The sequence below is a fragment of the Phyllopteryx taeniolatus genome, chromosome 2 (genome assembly GCF_024500385.1).
Source record: "Phyllopteryx taeniolatus isolate TA_2022b chromosome 2, UOR_Ptae_1.2, whole genome shotgun sequence".
NCBI classification, from domain to species: domain Eukaryota; kingdom Metazoa; phylum Chordata; class Actinopteri; order Syngnathiformes; family Syngnathidae; genus Phyllopteryx; species Phyllopteryx taeniolatus.
The window spans coordinates 21,569,232-21,588,642 of NC_084503.1; the positions used below are offsets into that span (position 1 = coordinate 21,569,232).

The following is a 19,411-nucleotide window of genomic DNA, read 5'->3' on the forward strand; positions in this document are numbered from 1 at the left end:
TATATTTTTAAGTTAAAAAGGTGTTATATTATGAGAACGAAGTGAAATAAAAATAGATAAGTAAAGACAAGTTGATAAAAGTCGCAAATCATTTTAAAAAAGTCGCTTTTTTGAGAATTATTTTTAAAGAAGATCAAATGTCATAATTTACAACAACAAAGTAGTATTTTTTCAAGATAAGGTGTGTATTTTCAAGAAAAAAATGTAATGTTAAATAATAGTCGTATTTTTTCAAGGATAAAACATTTTTGATTTCAAGATAAAAATGTGAATATTTTAAGAAAAAAGTCAATAATATCATGAGAATAAAGTCATATTTTTCCAATATCAGGTCATATTGTGTAGAGAATAAAAAGAGGGGATAACAGGCAGCTTTACACTGACAAAGACCACTGCCCACCAATGAATCACGACTCCCCCAAACTCGTTGCAAAGACAATATCATAATGGAACATTTATAGAGTGAGGACGGCTGCCTGTCAGAGGGCATTATCATCGTGTGTGGGGCGGGGGGGGGCGCACGTGTGTGTGTGAAAGGAGGTGTTGTATTCAGTATGTGTGTGGGTGTGAATGTGTTATCCTGTGGGTTCACTTTGTCGCAAGATTGATGGCTAGTTTTGTATGCTGCCCACAATAACATATACGTGAGCATCCATCTTTTTGTGTGTGCGTGTGTGTGCATGCGTATGTGTGTTGCAGATTTACCGCATCCTGGGCAAGACGGTGGTGTGCTACCCGATTGTCTTTGATCTGAGCGATTTTTACCTGTCTCAGGATGTCATGCTGCTCATTGACGACATTAAGGTACGCACATCGGTGATCATAAATGGCCGCCCGCTGCCAATATATTCCGACAAGATGACGTCTGTGGCCTTCTCCCCAGCTCTGATAGGTCAAAATGGTAAAAATGTGCAAGGTTTACAGTGTGCTAACTGGTCGTAAACCTTTATTAAAAGACAGGCTCGCCGCTAAAACTATTATGATCGCACCAGGGATAAAAATACACGGTGCGCCAATGAGCTGTTATAAAGGTGCACATCAAATTGATGACAGCGAATGCATCTCTGATTAACAGCCAATACTGACAAAAATAACGTTGATGCTTGGATGTACGGTGGCCTAGAAGTGCAAAACAAGATAACAAGTTGTGAAACACTTACATTTCAGAAAACAAGTGAACAAAAGCTGAACCTAAATTGCCCGTAGGTGTGTATGTGAGTGCGTATGGTTGTTTGTTTATATGTGCACTGCGATTGGCTGGCAACCAGTTCAGGGCGTACCCTGCCTCCTGCCCGAAGATAGCTGGCATAGGCTCCAGCACTCCCGCGACCCTTGTGAGGATAAGCGGCTCAAAAAATGGATGGATGGATGGATGGAAAACACTTTTACATTTCAGAAAACAAATTAACAAAAGACAAAACACATTTCAGAAAACAAATTAACAAAGTGTGAAACACTTTTACGTTTCAGAAAACAAATTAACAAAAGCCAAAACACTTTTATGTTTCAGAAAACAACAAAAACCGAAACACTTGTTCATTTCAGAAACAAATGAACAAAAGACGAAACAAATTACAATTGACACAAACCAGAAAGGGATTCCCACATGCGTTCTTAGGATTCCCACGCATTTTCCTGGAAGGACACGCCCTGCTCTAATATTACTGGCTCCAGGACACGTGCTGATGATTGGCTGCTGTATCGCGGTAGAACACCCTCTTCTGCTTCCAGACGGTAAAGAAAGTATGTGATTTATTAAGTGTGGCGGCGTTAATATAATTTCCATTAATGAGCAACGTGGTCGAACCCGACTGAACCGAACCGTGGCATAAAAATAAGAGTTGCCGACGCACCCCGCACATTGAATGACTGCACACATTGACGCCCTGAACACCGAGCCTGTATAGGCGTTTGATGCTCTAATATACAAATTATTGTACTTGATCACATTTCTTAAACGATAAAAAGACAGATAATAATAGTAAGGAAGAAGCAGTTTGCTAAAGAGAAAGGATGTTGGCGAGAGTTAAAGGGAAAGTGTGGATACTTGAAAGGAAGCTTGCAGTCTCCATTCATTTGAACGTACCAAGTGGGGGCTCTACCTTGCATACATTCTGATCACAAGCTAAGCTTTTTCATCAACAGGCACATTATACATTGTCAATACATTTTTAGCATTGATGTAAAGCAATATTTGATGCTCTACGTACTATTTATATGGCTTAAGCCGAGGCGACGCGGCGGCACAGCTCCCAAACACAGAAATGTATTTTCACTATGAGGGAACGCTTCTGTGCATTTTGATTGAATGTAAACTGCGACCTTAAGATGCCATGCAACGACGATTCAAATTTTGAATAGCGGCAAAACCAGTGGCTGACCGATCGGCCACTCATGGAAACAGTGACCAAACCACGCACACTGCGCCATAGTTCAATTGGCTTCGGTGGCGGCGCTTGGTCTGCGCCAGCCTTAACCACCATAATCCTAACCTTAACCCATCCTAAACTGCCTTACCCCAAACCCTAGTCTTAAACCTAACCATAACAAAAAATATATTTTTTTAACGTTATTTTGTATATCTGTGATACATATTTGGATATCACGTTCATCACGTAGCCTACCACCCCAGAAATACATACATTTTGCCCATGTATATTTGTATACATAATTCCATCCATACATTGATCCATTATCTTAACCGCTTATCCTCACTAGGGTAACGGGCGTTCTGAAGCCTATCCCAACTATCTTTGGGCGAGAGACAGGGTACACCCTGAACTGGTCCCCAGCCAATCGGAGGGCACATAGAAACAGACAACCATTCGCACTCACATTCACACGGACGGGCAATTTAGAGTCTTCAATTAACCTACCATGCATGTTTTTGGGATGTGGGAACCGGAGTACCTGGAGAAAATCCACGCAGGCAGAGAGAGAACACGCAAACTCCACACAGGCGAGGTCGGATTTGAACCCGGGTCCTCAGAAGTGTGAGGCAGATGTGCTAACCATTTGCTCAACATGCCACCCTTTTGTTAATTTGTTTTCTAAAATGTCAAAGTGTTTCGTGTTTTGTTAATTTCTGAAATGTAAAAGTGTTTTGTTTTTTGTTAATTTGTTTTCTGAAATGTAAAATTGTTTCACAATTTGTTATATTGTTTTGCACTTCCAGGCCACTGTATGGATACAGGATACAATATGGTCTTTCATTGCATTCTCAGACATTGTTCCAAACCTTCTTTGGTCTAACTTTTAAAGTTTAAAGAAGAAAATTACACCCATCAAAGCATTAACAAAAAACACTGTATTTTATTTTTTAAATAAAAATTTGCATCACCAAAAGAAAAACACAGTATATTTTTTAGAAATAAGTTGCATTACTCTGAGATATTTTTTTCAGCGAAAAGGGTTGCAATATAATGACATTAAGTAGTTTTTGTTTGTTTTGTCGAAAGACAATGAAGTAAAAAAAAAAAAAATCTCCAAGAAAAGCTATTTCTGAGAAAAAGTCTGAATGTTATGAGAATAAAGTTAGATATTTTCAAGAACAACGTGTTTATATTTTGAGAAAAAGAGAATATTATGAAAATAATATAAATAATAAAAAAAAGGGCATTACATTACGGAAGTAGTTTTTTATATATATAAAATGTTTTTTTTTTTTGTTTTTTTTTTTAGAAAAAAAGCCAGATTCTACCTAGAATAATTTGTTTTATTATTATTATTGGTATTGTCGGCGGCATGGTGGACGACTGGTTAGAGCGTCAGCCTCACAGTTCTGAGGACCGGGGTTCAATCCCCGGCCCCGCCTATGTGGAGTTTGCATGTTCTCCCCGTGCCTGGGTGGGTTTTCTCCGGGCACTCCGGTTTCCTCCCACATCCCAAAAACATGCATTAATTGGAGACTCTAAATTGCCCATAGGCATGACTGTGAGTGCGAATGGTTGTTTGTTTCTATGTGCCCTGCGATTGGTTGGCAACCAGTTCAGGGTGTTCAAGTAAAATATTATTGAGGGAAAATGTCATATTAAAAAAGAATGTATGCTAGTTGTATATTTTCAAGATTAAAAAAAAGGTTATTTTGAAGAGGAAAAATGTATGACATCAATTTATTTTGTTTGACGGAACATTTTGAGCGATAAAAAGCTTTCTTTACTACCTCAACATAGGAAAATGTTCAAATGTTCTTCCAAATGTTATTTCATGTTGCAGAACGCCCTACAGTTCATCAAGCAGTGTTGGAAGATGCAGGGACGACCTCTCTTCTTGGTGCTCATCCACGAGGACAACATCAAGTAAAATATAGTACACGCTCTCCTTGAGGGAATAAAGTTGATACAAGAAATAAAGCCATAGTTTAAAGAAAAAATGGTAATATTGCGAGATAAAAGTTGAGGTATAAGATAAAAAGTTGTAATATTACGGAAATAAAGTTGTACTATTTGGAAAAAAAACTCATAATTATTTGAGAAAAAAGTCGTAATCTTATGACAAGTCATATTTTTCCCAAGATTAAAAGAGAAAAGTTGCAATATGACAATAAGTATATTTTATAGTAAAAAGTTTTTTTTTTTAACACTAACCAAGGTCAAAGCTTGTAAGAAAATTTGAATAATATAGGAATAAAGTAAAAAAATAAATAAAAATAAAAGTTAATAGATAATTAGTTGTATCTTTCAGAGCAGAAACCGTTGTAATGTTACAAAAATTTAGAAAGATAAAAAGTCATAACGATGTAAGATTGACAAAACAGCTGACTGCAACTGATCAATTGATTATTGTTTTTGGCACTGCAATGATTGGACGTGTTGTCTCTTCAGGGGAAGCCGCTTTAATCCGGTGTTGGACATGCTGGCCTCCTTTAAGAAGGGCCACATTGGAGGAGTCAAAGTTCACGTGGACAGACTTCAGGTTTGTGTGTTGTCTTGCGCATGTGAGGATGATGAACCAGCCAAAACACATTGTCACAAGCTGTATTTCTTTCAGATAAAAAGGTGTATATTTACAAAAAATAATAATAATTTACAAGAATACAGCCATATATTTTTGAGATAAAAAGTCAGAAGGTTATGAGAAGTTATTTTACTTCCAGATGAAAATGTGTATATTTTTTGAAAAGTTATTTTTTCAAGATAAAAATTGTTTCTGAGGGGAAAAAAAGTCACAGTATTATGAAAAAAAGTCTTTTTTTCAAGAGAAAAGGTAGTATATTTTGAGGCTAAATGTAGTAATATTGAGAGAATAAAGTTGTACAGTACTTGTTTGAATAGAAAGGTGCATATTAACAAGAAAAAAGGTGATATGGACAAGGCTAAAGCAGTATATTTTCAAGATAAAATATCTCACAATTAAGACAATAAAAATTATATATTTTTAGATGAAAACATCTATATTTCTGAGAAAAATAGCCATAAGTTTGAGTATTAAGGCGTATTTTTTTCGATATAAAAATCTGCAAATGTGTAAAAAAAGATGTAATCTTCCAAAAGTAGTATTTTTTTAAAGCTAAAAGAAGAAGAGTCATAATTTTATGAGAATCAAGTTGTATTATTCTTTAGATAAAATTTTGTTTATTTTTGGTGGAAAAGGCACTTTTTTATAGTAATGTGTTCAAATGTTTTAATGCAAATATATTTTCAAGGAAAAAAACAACTTTATTCTGTGAATAAAGTTTGCAGGGCAAATGTCCAAATACCACTAATACGAGAATAAAGTTTTTTTTATTTTTTATTTTGACAAAAAGTTGTATATATTTTGATGGGAAAAAGTCATAATTCAAGAATTAAGTTGTTGTTTTTTATATATATTTTTTTTTCCTTTCATGGAAAGGGTTTAATAATATGTGAATACGATATTTTATATATATTTTTTATACAATGTTGTGATAATACAAGACTAAAGTCGTATATTTTATAACTAAAAAGTAATTTATTTTTTGTAATTTTTCAAGAAAAATAAATTGTCTTTCAAAGAATAAAGTGGTAATATACGAGGATCAGAAGTTGATGATGATGGTGACGACGATGATGATCATGATGATGGTAATGATGACGATGTCGATTATGTGCCACCCAGACGCTGATTTCGGGAGCCGTGGTGGAGCAATTGGACTTCCTGCGTGTCAATGAGGCCGAGTAAGAACCATAATTCGCACTGTACGCACTTTATTCACATCCACTTTATTTGGTATGCTTTATTTACATACAGTACATGTGTTTCTGTGGTACACAAAAACAAAAGTATCCCGGAGTTCAGGAGCTTCGAGGAGCTGGAGCTTCCCAAACACTCCAAAGTCAAGCGACAGACGAGCACACCCAACGCCTCCGACTTGGAGCAGCAGCCTGAGATCAGCGTGGACGAGTGGCTGCACAAACCCACGAACGAGATCCTCCAGAAGTTCCACGTGAGTCCACACCTGCGGGGGCACCCCGTACAAGCCAAACTAATCCAAGCCACACAGTCACTAAGGTAAAAAAAAAAAAGATATTGTCCCTCTGAAAACGACCCCACATTCATCTTAACATGTTAATGCACGGCGGGTGACTGGTTAGAGCGTCTGCCTCACAGTTATGAGGACCGGGGTTCAATCCCCGGCCCCGCCTGTGTGGAGTTTGCATGTTCTCCCCGTGCCTGCGTGGGTTTTCTCCGGGCACTCCTGTATCCTCCCACATCCCAAAAACATGCATGTTGGTTAATTATAGACTTAACATTGCCGTAGGTGTGAATGTGAGTGTGAATGGTTGTTTGTTTAGATGTGACCAGCGATTGGCTGGCAACCAGTTCAGGGTGTACCCCGCCTCCTGCCCGATGATGGCTGGGATAGGCTCCAGCACTCCCGTGACCCTTGTGAGGATAAGCGGCTCAGAAAATGGATGGATGTTAATGCACTCCTTTATGTTAAGATTTGGATTTGGACTTCTGGCTTTCAATTTGTAATAGTTGTCCAACATCTATTTTTTTTTCCATTCAACACATGCAACAACATTTGACACTTTTTACTTGTTTCCGCAAGGGTGCCTTGCCACTGAAATTGTAATGCCAACGTATTTATTTATTCAAGAAAAAAAGTTGTAATAATCAGAATCAGAATCATTAGGGGAATAAAGTCATTTTTGAGAGGTCAAAAGTTTTTATGTTTTAAAGAAGTTGTAGAAGTTGTAACAATACGAGAATGAAGTCAGAATTTCCAAAATTAAAATATATTAATCTATATTTTGAGAATCAGATTTTTGGTTTTATTATTATTTTACGGTTGTTGGTTTTTTGGCATTGTAAAGCAGTAATATTATGAGAAGAAAGTTGTATTTTTTCAGAGGTTAAATGTATGTTTTGGGAGAAGAAAATCATAATATTACTAGAATAAAATCTTATTTTTTAAAAGTTGGAACATTACGGTTGTACCGTGTCTTACAAGTTGAAAAGTTTTTAAGAGAAAAAAGTCAAAGCATTTGAAGTCAGTTTTTTTAGCCATTAAAAAGTCATAATATTAATGAGTATCGTATTTTTCCAAGAAAAAGTTGCATATTTTTGAGATTTTAGTTACTGGAATGAGTGTGGCTCTAAAAATGTATCATATTAACTGATGTTGGATAACGGTGTGTATGTAAACAGTGTGTCTCTTTTTTCGTGGAAGTCCTCGCTCTGCCTTTTTCAGTCATAGTGTTTAAACCCTTAAGTATGATCAATATTTGACTTGCATATTTGAGCCTAAAGCAGTTTAAGACTGATTCGTTTAAAGTGGAAAAATATGAATATATCATATTTTTGCATCAGTTTTTACCTCTCTAACAATGTCAATCAAAGTTTTATGTAGTAAGTATCTTTATAAAGGCACAATGGATTGTAATGGATCCCGTGTACCTAAGGAAGTGTCCTGTTGAGAGTGTGAGCAAGCAAAAAGTTGAGAGCTACTTCACTGTCGTTGTGCATGAGAATGCCTTTTTTTTCTTCCCCGTTTCATGCATATTCTTCATTTATTTCCCATGGAAATGAGGCGATACGCGCTATTATCCATTATCGTCATGCAAAACACTGAGTGGCCTCATTAGAATTTCCTGGCAGCTCTTCACGAGTGGGTAAAAATGTGCAGGTTCTTTTTGCATTCTTGTATACACAATATGGATTAACTCCATCTTGTGTGTGTCATCATTCAGGATTGTGACTGCTTGGCCAGCCAGTCTCAGCTCGCCAGAATCCTGCTCAGGAGGGAAGGCTCGGACTTTCTCACCACGGAAGGTAAGATGTATGCCAAGATTGGAAATCCTTTTTTTTTTTAAACTTGTTTTATTTTATTTGGTACGTTAGTAATGATCGCACAATCTAAAATCATCCAGTACAAAAGATGTCATACATTTTTCAAGAAAAAGTGATTTTCAAGATAAAAAGTTGTATATTTTCAAGACAAAATGTAATAATATAAAGCCAACAAATTTTTAAAAAATTCAACAAGAAAAAATTGAAATTGTAAGTGAATAAAGTCGTTTTTTTGTTTTTTTTTAAGATGAAAATTCATACATTTAAAAAAAAAAAAAAAAACAGAGTGGATGACAGCTTGTTGTTGAACTTGCAGAGAACCTGATGGAAGAGTTGGAGAGGATCTACCGACAAGCTGGCAGCCGGAAGCTTTGGTCTGATGTTTGCTGACACACACACCAGCATGCACACACACATACACACACGCAAACGCACACGTACAGATTTAACAGGTTGTTGTGTTTAAATACACGCAGGCTGGCGGTGCGCCACGCCGCCGCCATCCTCAAGAAGTTGGCCAGCTCAATCGCGCCTCACATTACCTCCATACTGGTGAAGGGCAAGCAGGTAATGGGGTCCCACCAGAAAAGGCGGAGTCTGCATGTTCGCTGTTAGCAGCTGGCTTACCTGCGGGCTAAGTGGCTACTTTCAAAACAGCCGTCGAGATTAATACGCCATTTTGTCAGAGTAAACGTGCCCAAGTGAGTTTGGCCGAGCGAGCTAGCTAGCGAGTTAGCTTGCTTTCATCTCATTAACCATCACGCAGCGGCGGCCACTGTTGGTTGTACACTCCAACGACAGGGAATTTAACTTTTTTACAAGTAGAAGACTTTTGGAACACGTACAGGGGAACCTCTAAAGTTGACCCGGGCCCTCCCCAAGGTTGTAGATGTCAGAGTTAGGAAACATTGCCTGTGTAGTTTTACAATGGCGACAAGTTGAGCCTGGAACACATCCTTCATTTTAATTTACTTCTAAATGTGAATGTTCTTTTATATTTGCATTTTTTATAGTATGAACAAATGTATTATTTTTTATTTATAATATTTGATGTCATTTTTTATTTAGGAATACATATAATTCTATTTACATATATTTTATTTTATTAACAAACGTTTTATTCATGAAGTTGATTGTATTTTACTTTACAATGTTACATTTGGCGGCACGGTGGACGACTGGTTAACAGAGTTATGAGGATCCGGGTTCAAATCCGGCCTCACTTGTGTGGAGCTTGTATGTTGTCCCCGTGCCTGTGTGGGTTTTTCTCCGGGTGATCCGGTTTCCTCCCACATCCCAAAAACGTGTGGTAGGTTGATTGAAGACTCTAAATTGACCGTAGGTGTGAATGTGAGTGCGAATGGTTGTACGTTTATATGTGCCCTGCGATTTGCTGGCGACCAGTTCAGGGTGTACCCCACCTCTCGCCTGAAGATAGCTGGGATAGGCTCCAGCACGCCCGCAACCCTAGTGAGGATAAGCGCTATAGAAAATGGATAGATGTATTTCTTGATACATATTTTGTCTTAGTCCAAAATATTTTTTTTCACATTTTGTTCATTATTTTATTTGATTGTAAATATTTTATTTTAGTTATATATATATTTTATTTATGAGTTATATTTTATCCATACCTTATGTCAAATTATTTCATTTATTCATAGAAATAAAAACATATTTTAATCATAAATGTTTCATATCTTAGTCTTAAGATCTCATTCTATTAATAGTTTTTTTAAATAAATATTTTATGCATACGTGTTAGACTTTAGTTCTAAATATTTTAGTTTTATTATATTTATTTTAACCATTTCTATTTTATTGTCTTAATACATGCATTCATTTAATTTCTCATTATTCCCTGTGCTCCAAATGTCCAAGTCCTGCTAAATGTGAGGTCGACCAGCATTCTTCCTTAGAGGTTCTACTGTACAGCAAATTCAATTCATTCTAAATCATACTGACCTGACTCACTTTAGACCAAATCCAGTAGACGTGTGTATTAATATGTGTGTGTTGTGTGTGTGTGTGTTGTAGTCTGACTGACAGTGACAACTTTTCCCTGTATGCTGTTTGTATTAATTGGCTGAAGGCGTATTTGCACACACAGCAGCGAGATGTGATTATGACAAAGAGAGAAGGGCAGGAGAAAGCCCCCGGGCTGTTTTTTTTTTCTTTCTCGCGCCCTGCTTGGAAATGGTATCAGCGCTTCGGGTTCAATTTACTTTCTCATTTCCCTAACATTGGCCAGCAAGTGAAGCTTGAAATAGGTTGGCCAACAAAGCGTCGGCGGATTGACACCACATCATGCCTCATAAATGCCGAGGCTCTGTTGCTCTTCATTCATCCGTGCACTTTTTTCTGTTCCCGTGCTGAATACCTGCACACAAACACACACATTCATCACTTATCCTGGCTTATTATTGTAATGATTTAATTTCTTCTGTGAGGATGGCTTTGGCTCCACCGTTGCCAGTGGCAACGTGTGCTGCTTTTCACCCTCAGAGGCAGGCAAGAGGAAGCACACGTGAAGATTAAAATATGAAGTATAAAAAGTGATCTGCTTTACATGAATAAATTGAGAAGGCTGGTTGACTGTGTTATTCATGTTTTCAGCGAGGATGAAAAATTATTTTAACCATTTCTCTTAGTTGATTTTCCATTTTCAGGGAGTAAATAAGGAAATGGGACAGAATTTTGAGAATTTTTTTGCTACACTTGTAAAAGTTAAAAAGGTCCTACAGCATGTTTGCTAACCAATGAGCACCCCTCCACATTGTCCTATAATGCTACATTCACACCTGATGCAAATTTAACCATTCACGCAACGTGATTACATATTAAGTCAATGTAATTCATGTGAATAGGCACGAATCCGTGCGGGGCAACACTTTGATGCAATGCGAGTAGTGCAAGCACGCAAAAAAATTGCTTTTTTGCCCATTCGCTCGGGTTGGAAAATTTTAACTTCAAGCCGCAAATTGTGTCGCGACAGCCAGTCCGCTTGGAGAATGGTGAAGAAAGGGCCAGCCAAGGGGACGGAGCATCCCACTGGCCGCCGTAGTCACTCATAGCGCACCATCGTCCTTCGTGAGAGTCGCAGGATGATGGGGCTAGAATGGGGAGCAGACCTGGGAAGGAAAAATAAAGAGACCAGCTGGGGGACATGTCGTGCTTGCCATGGCCGCGCAAAGCACACCGTCGTCGGACGCGAGCGCTCTGACTACCTGCTGAAGAGGACCGAGGTGGGAGGAGCATATCAAATGAAGCGCATGCACGTTCAATGTGTGTAATTAACTCCTGCAATCAAACTCATGCGAGAGACTTTCGCTTCGCGTCTGGTCTGAACGTAGCATAATGGCAAGCTCATACTCCATGACTTTTCTTGTCGTTCACGATGGTCACTATGTCAGATTACAAGACATGATGTCATAAATTTGTTCTGTCTTGGACTGGATGAGTGGCTACAGTGCAAGTATGACACCGACCAGACCCTGCCCGATCATCGTGTGCTGTCGCCAAGAGCACGTTACGATGGCACAAGTCTTCGGGGAGGCAGGACAAGAAGAAAGAGCCCTGACAACAGGGAAACAGTTTATGGGCATGCAGGACCACGGGACGGAAGTGTGTGAACCACGGGGTTAACCGGAGCTCGGCTCCGCAGGAACGAGTGAATGGCACGCACTCCCGACTTCTGCGCTTCTGGGAGAAAAGAGAGAGAGAGGGAGAGAGCAGGGACTCACAGGTATTCAGGCGCTCTGTCACACTATTGGTCAATGTCGAGGCCCCACTATGCAGAAAAACAAAAACAATTCTGACACGTCAGAATTCCTGTGTCATGGTCATGAGGCGTCCTAAACGCGAGATCGTCAATCATTGATTATGTCACACTATACGAGTCAACGACGCTGGATCAGGGAATCATAACTCAAATGATTGGCCACGACATTGAACGTGCCGAGTGTGAAGCGGCTGGGATGAGAATCAGCACCTCCAAATCTGAGACCATGGTCCTCAGTCGGAAAAGGGTGGCGTGCCCTCTCTGGTTCAGGGATGAGATCCTGCCCCAAGTGGAGGAGTTCAAGTATCTTGGGGTCTTGTTCACGAGTGAGGGAAGAATGGAACAGGAGATCGACAGGCGGATCGGTGCAGTTTCTGCAGTGATGCGGACTTTGTATCAATCCGTTGTGATAAAGAAGGAGCTAAGTCGAAAGGCGAAGCTCTCGATTTACCGGTCGAGCTACGTTCCTACCCTCACCTATGGTCACGAGCTGTGGGTCGTGACCGAAAGAACAAGATCCCGGATACAAGCGGCCGAAATGAGTTTCCTCCGCAGGGTGTCCGGGCTCTCCCTTCGAGATAGGGTGAGAAGCTCGGTCATCCGGGAGGATCTCAGAGTAGAGCCGCTGCTCCTTCACATCGAGAGGAGCCAGATGAGGTGGCTGGGGCATCTGATTCGGATGCCTCCCAGACGCCTCCCTGGTGAGGTGTACGTCCCGGAAACCCGGGATCGACCCAGGACACGCTGGAGAGACTACATCCTTCGGCTGGCCTGAGAACGCCTCGGGATCCCCCCGGAAGAGATGGATTAAGTGGCTCTGGGGAGAGGAAAGTCTGGGCGTCCCTGCTATAGCTACTGCCCCCGCGACCCGACCTCGGATAAGCGGTAGAAAATGGATGGATGGACATTGAACGTTTGTCTGTGACGTGTCTGTCGGGTCCAAATCCAACTACATTTGTCTAGTCTGAGCTCGACATAATCGTTAGGTGTGTTCACACGGGATGCAAGTTGTACCATTTACGCGACGTGATTACATATCAAGTCAATGCAGTTCGCTTGAACAGGCGCGAATCCCTGCTCGGCAGAGCGGATGACTTGTATGACGCAACGCGAGTGGGGCAAACATGCAAAAATTCGCTTCGTCTATTTACTTGGTTGGGAAATTGGAACTTCAAGCCACAAATCGTATCGTAACAGCCAATCGGCTTGTAGAATTGTGAGCAAAGGGCCAGCTGGGGGGGATGTGGCATCACGTTGACCGGTGTGGCCGCTCACAGCGCAGCATTACCGTCCAAAAGAGTTGTTGCAAAGTGCTGGTCCTGGAAGCAGAGAAGGAATGAAAGAAAATAAAAAAAGGTCAGCTGAAGGGCCTCTTCGCGTCCTCCAATGTGGAAGGAGCTTATCAATGTGGTATAAATGAAGCGATTGCGCATTCATCCATCCATCCATTATCTGAGCCACTTATCTTCACAAGGGTCGCGGGAGCGCTGGAGCCTATCCCAGCTATCATCGGGGAGGAGGCGAGGTACACCCTGAACTGATTGCCAGCCAATCGCAGGGCACATATAAACAAACAACCATTTGCACTCACATTCACACCTAAAGGCAATTTATAGTCTTCAATTGACCTACCATGTATGTTTTTTGGATGTGGGAGGAAACCGGAGTGCCCGGAGAAAACCCATGCAGGCACGGGGAGAACATGCAAATGCCACACAGGCGGGGCCGGGGATGGAACCCCAGTCCTCAGAACTGTGAGGCAGACGCTCTAACCAGACGGCCGCCAAATGCACATTCAATGTTCATAAATAACTCCCATGATAGAACTTGTGAAAGAGGCGAGGTGAAAGTTCACTTTGCATCTGTTATGAACGCTACATTAGGGGTATACACAAAACTGATTACGATAATCCGGTGTATGCATAACCTACTTCCACATTCGGCCATACGGGTCTAAGCACTTCCTCCCGGTTCGGGTGATTAGCGAAGGGGGACAATGCAAAAAGCGACCGTAGGTCCTTTAAATTTCAAAATGTCTTTTTTTAACACAAAATGTCATCACCGAGCCACCAAAGATTACAATATTTGATGTTTAGGCTGTTTACATGTAGTATACCATACCATATTTGTATAAATAAATGATATACAGGTATTTCACTTTTGTCTGAAGACCCCAGCCATAAAGAGAACACATTTTGCATGTTTGGCTTCAAACAATCATGCAATCAAACCGTAGTCATGCTCTTTAGCGGAGCGTACACAGGAAGTCAGCTGTTCTCCTTTCGGGGTCTGGTCATGCGATGTTCCACGTATAGCGCGGATTAATAATTAAAAATGATAATCATCTCAATAGGCTGACTTCCCTTTTAACTTTTGTTCTTTTTCACTAAATCAAACACATTCACGAAATCAAACACATTTTTATTATTTATTATTAGCTAAAATCATTTCACATTCAGTTTTTCCATTGTGCTTTACTTACATAATTATTTTAATTAAATTCAGTTTATTATTAAATTGTATATGATATTAAAATGAAATTTTAATTCATGAAATTGTATTATATTGAGTTGTATTCTATTAAAAACATTTAGTTTTTATTTTATTACATTTTATTTGTTATTTTTAAATCATCATTTCTTGTTATTCATTCATTCATCTTCCGTTCCACTTATCGCCACTAGGGTCGCGGGCGTGCTGGAGCCTATCCCAGCAATCTACGGGCGAGAGGCGGGGTACACCATGAACTGGTCACCAGCCAATCGCAGCATTTCTTATTAGTTTTATTTTATTTTAGTAAATGGTTTTATAGTATATTCAATGTTATTTTAGTTTACTAAAATACTGTGGCACATCTGTGATTTTCCCTCTATTGGTAGACATGTAGACCGGCCAATACTTGGATGAACAGTTACCAAAAAGCTGGACAATGACGTTACAGTTATGCCGTGGTAATAGACCAGAGGACCAACAGAAACTCAAGTGGCGGAAGAATATATGCAGACTCAGGTTCATAAATCCCAGTCATACAACCAAAATTGCCCAGGAAAATGAAGGCATCTGTTCACTTTTGGTTTTTTTTAGTGCAGGGGTTGGTGAATAGGCTGCCGCCTGTTGGTTTGGAGTGTGACGCTCGTTGGTTAATAAACATACACGTAGCTAATTTTAAGATAATTTTTTTCCTGACATCCATGTGTGGCCATAAACATGACAAACTCTTAGCACCTCACTTGTAAGCTCCTATGATGCAACAGCAGGACCTGGGTTGTTTGTCTGACACCCGATTTCTTTTCGCCCACTAGGTCCGTTGTCCGTCATGCCGCCAGTCTGTTAACTAAGCTGGTGGACAGCCTTGCCCCCAGTATTACTAGTGTTTTAGTGCATGGCAAGCAGGTAAGTTGACACACAGGCACGAGGGTCACACTGGAGAAAAAAAATATATGTTTAATCACGAGAATGAAGTGGTTATGTTATAAGAATAAAGTAGGATTTCATGGCTGAATTTTTTAAAATGTAAACAAAAAATGTTTGTCTTGAGACATGCCTTACATATATTCTCCCATTTGCACGTACTATAAGTCTTTTTTTTCCCGCACCTGGGCTTGCGCACTTTTCATCTCGGCGTATTCCCCCGTCCAGACTTACTCACCCCACCACATGTAAACTGAGAATGAGTGCACAAACACCAAAGAGGCATGACTCATTGAATTCTGAGGCTGGAAAAACATGTATGGAGTTTTCCTGAAACTTGAGAATGTCATTGAAATCCAAGAGAAATAATTAACACACTTTCAATATGAAAACACCTTATGTAGTGTATGTGTTGCTGGCCAGTCAGCTAAAACACAAACACTTTGAAGGTGAGCATGTTTTTTTTTTTAATATTCTGTAGTAAATAAATCCAATAAAAGTAATTGAATCACATAACTGCTTATGACTGAATGCATCTTTAGAGATCTATAAGTAAAACAAAGCGGGTGTGCTGGCCGTTACGTAGATCAGCGGTCCCCAACCTTTCTTGCGCTATGGACCGGCAGAGTCACTTTATGACAGACATATTTTGATGACTGACATAGAAGCAAATAAAAATAAATGATTAAATATCTAACTTACCATTGCAGCATCACGATGGCTGTAGGTGTTTTAATAGTGGGAGCCCTGCACTTTCACAAAACTCCAAAGGCTTGTCTTTTAATGTCAGCTGCTGGTACCATGTTTGAAGTGGACCCGTTCGTCAGTATTGGAGGGGGGAAAATGTGTTGGCGCCGATAATCTTCTCCAATAAATATCACTACTAAAACGCTGTGATGGCCGACTCATAACGCCTCTTTGATCAGCTCAATAAGATATATTTTGTTCAGTCTCTCCACATTCATTTAATAGCTTTCTGTAAATTTCTTACAAATGTAACTGAATGCACTGAAAGTCCAATCTGATGTTTCACCTACCCTTGCCGCTGGGCACTTACTACAGCCTCTGGGAGTGTGTCAGAAGGATAGGGCTTAAGTCTGCACAGTCAGACAAGCGCACAGTTGTGTGCCTTTTCCCTTTTACACACATGGGAGAATATGGCATGTCAGCAATATCGTTGGATAGTTTTTAAATATGTTTTCGGTTGATGAGGTGTCAGAAGAGATGATTGCTGTGCTGTCTTTGTGCGTAAATCTGCTCATAGCGCTGACAAACTCGTGTATAGTAGATGTGCTGAAAGATTGTTATATTTTATTTATTTTGGCAGTTTTGCATTTGAAATTGTGTTTTTATCATTGTTATTATTTTTATTTACACTGCATTTTTAAATATTATTTTGTTGGATTTAATCGTTCATTTTAATTTTGGTTTTTATATATTTAAATTTGTCTTACATTTGTACTGCATTTTTTCGATTTTATTCTACTTTTTTGTTGTCTTTTTATTTTATTCATTCACTTGTTGTTTTTCGTCTGATAGGTTGCTTAAATTTATTGAATACAATTTTGTTGTTGATGGGTGTATTAAGGGAAGACAGGAAGCAGTTTGTGTTGTAGAGTAGGATGCAGACGATAGGCATACATGGGAAAAGGATGAGGCACTGTGATGAACCCTCATTGGACAAGCCGGGGAAAAAAGCCTGTTTCGTATTTATTTTTATCTTAGCAACAGTTGCTACAGTTTTTTTGTTACTTTTAAAAAATATATATTTTATTGTTTTTATTTAGTTTTAGCCCAAATTAAGGACTTTCCCACACTCCAAAGCACACCAAATTTGTCGTGCTTATTCATCAGTATTCAGTTGGTACATGTGTAAGGGTTGTTGGGTAGCTCATTAGCCGTTGCGTCTTTTGCTTGTTGTTTTTTTCCTCAAAAATGAAATGACTTTATTCTCAAAATGCGTTTTTTTCCCCCCTGTGAGGCCCAAGTACAACAAAGAGGACTGATTGGCTCTATGATTATCCTATTATTAATTTTAATGTTCACTAAGAAAAGAAAAAGGATCAAATCATGTTGGAGCTCCTCGTGCCACTTCCTCCTGCAGGAACGACTGGTCACCGCATGTGCGCTTGGTATTCATCACGTCTACTCGCCGTGCATGTTCCCGCCGATCCTCCCACAACCACAGAGAGAGCGCTTCCACTGTTGCCATCGTCTGGCATCTCAAGTGTTTCTTGGAGATTAGCCGCCTCTTTTCGAGAGCCTCGCTTATCTCACCTCATTTTTCTTTTTTTTTTTTTTATATATACCCGTGTGAGCACTTTTAGCCTTTCATCATGCTCAAGTGGCTCAAGGTGTGCATCTGCATATAGATTGCCTCAACACAAGCTTCTTGCAAATTTGGAGATCTCTTGTTTTAGTTCTAATCCGGTACTCCAGCAGCAGCATTTGAATATTCTCTGTCAACAGAAAGACGCTCCTGCCAGCTAAAAATGTTAGTTTTATGATGCTGGTGTCCATAATGCTGCTGCCTGAGTACCAGCTTCAACCAGGAGAAAAGATAATATTTTTAAAGAACTTTATTGAACATACACAAACAATTAGACACAAGACTGGTTGCTAAAAACGACAAAAGAGAAAATCACAAAACAAGATGAACACAAAACAAACAAATAGAAGGCAGCAGTAGATTTTCGATACCAATGTACATGTAGTTCAACCTGCGTTTGACCACATTTGCTATTCAATGTTCTCTTTTGTCAACAAGTCTTCAGCTGGGCTAAAATTCTGCTGCCTCAGATCTGACTAGAACAGATTATTGTTCTCCTGTGTTAGTTTTGCTGCACTGCATTTGCTATTCAGTGTTCTCTATTGATGTATCAAAAGGTTCTCTGAACAAATGCATTTGTAGTCAAGCCAGTGCTTAAGAACTATGATCTATTCTCCTACTTCAAGTCAGAAATCAGGCAGCAACTTTTTTTCACTAAATAAAGTCTGTCAAAATGCACGCTATTAACATACTGTAGAACATTGAAGAGCAAATGGATTGAAGAGACGCTAGCTCTGGACACTGATCTTCTCTTTTAAGTACTCAGCCAGCAGCATTTTGGGCCAGCTACATAGTCTTTAGACACTTGCTGATATTAGAGACAGCGAAGGCAAAATGCAGTTCTGCACAGCTAGTACTGGGAAACTATGATCTCTTCTCCTAGTCCTCGTCAGTACTGCAAAAAGCAGTATCAAATGGAATCATTGGAAATTGATTTAAATAGACTACTGTACCTTTCAATAGAAATGCAGTGAAAGTAGTACTGCAGATGACAGATGGGTTATGACCCCTTTAGATTCATAGTGACCCCGATCCATGACCTCCACTGTCCTTGCAGCAGGAAACGAACATCTCCAGTAAAACAGAAGAATAATGTTCTGTTTTTTAGACAAATTTACATTGGAGTGTGCTTTAAGCATGACGTTTGTGTGCTACGACTAATGATGCGTTCAAGTTGTACACGAACGTTGGAACATTAACATTATCCTCCTGGACTGCAGGTATTTCCTGATGACAGTGAGAAAGGCCTTAGTCAGTCATGAAAGACTGCCAAGGATCAGCCCCAATAGAGAAAGAACGCATGAGGAATGAGAGGCAGAAGGAATCCAGAGATACTGTAAGAAGCAGGGACAGGACAAAGAGGCACAGGGGGCGATGCGGAGGGAGAGGAAGTTGACATGATAATGTAATAAACAAAGCCAAATCAACCTGACCCTAAAGTTTTGCAAAAACAACTGCTCCAGGATCTCAAATGAAAATTCTGCAATTAATTTTTACGGCAAATCATTGGCCCTTAGGCTATTGCGAAAGTACTTGAGTGCTAGTTAAAACCCAGATTACACAAAAATACCTTGTTGAGTTTAAATAATTTGCTGACAGCTTGGGCCCCCAGTTAAAAAATCCCATCTGCGCTC

The 19,411-nt window shown here is 39.6% G+C and overlaps 1 protein-coding gene across 5 annotated transcripts in view; it reads left to right on the plus strand.

The window, feature by feature from the left end:
• phkb (phosphorylase kinase, beta) overlaps window positions 1-19,411 on the plus strand; it is a 113,856-nt gene that overhangs the window by 89,226 nt on the left and 5,219 nt on the right. For 4 of the 5 annotated variants that reach the window (XM_061765287.1, XM_061765273.1, XM_061765291.1 and 1 more), the window contains 8 exons: window positions 700-804; window positions 4,216-4,298; window positions 4,824-4,914; window positions 6,079-6,137; window positions 6,244-6,406; window positions 8,157-8,238; window positions 8,573-8,630; window positions 15,340-15,430. In XM_061765287.1, coding sequence (XP_061621271.1) covers window positions 700-804; window positions 4,216-4,298; window positions 4,824-4,914; window positions 6,079-6,137; window positions 6,244-6,406; window positions 8,157-8,238; window positions 8,573-8,630; window positions 15,340-15,430 — 732 coding nt within the window. Of the gene's footprint in view, window positions 1-699; window positions 805-4,215; window positions 4,299-4,823; window positions 4,915-6,078; window positions 6,138-6,243; window positions 6,407-8,156; window positions 8,239-8,572; window positions 8,631-8,732; window positions 8,824-15,339; window positions 15,431-19,411 lie in introns of all 5 variants that reach the window. The other variant, XM_061765282.1, reaches the window with a different exon arrangement.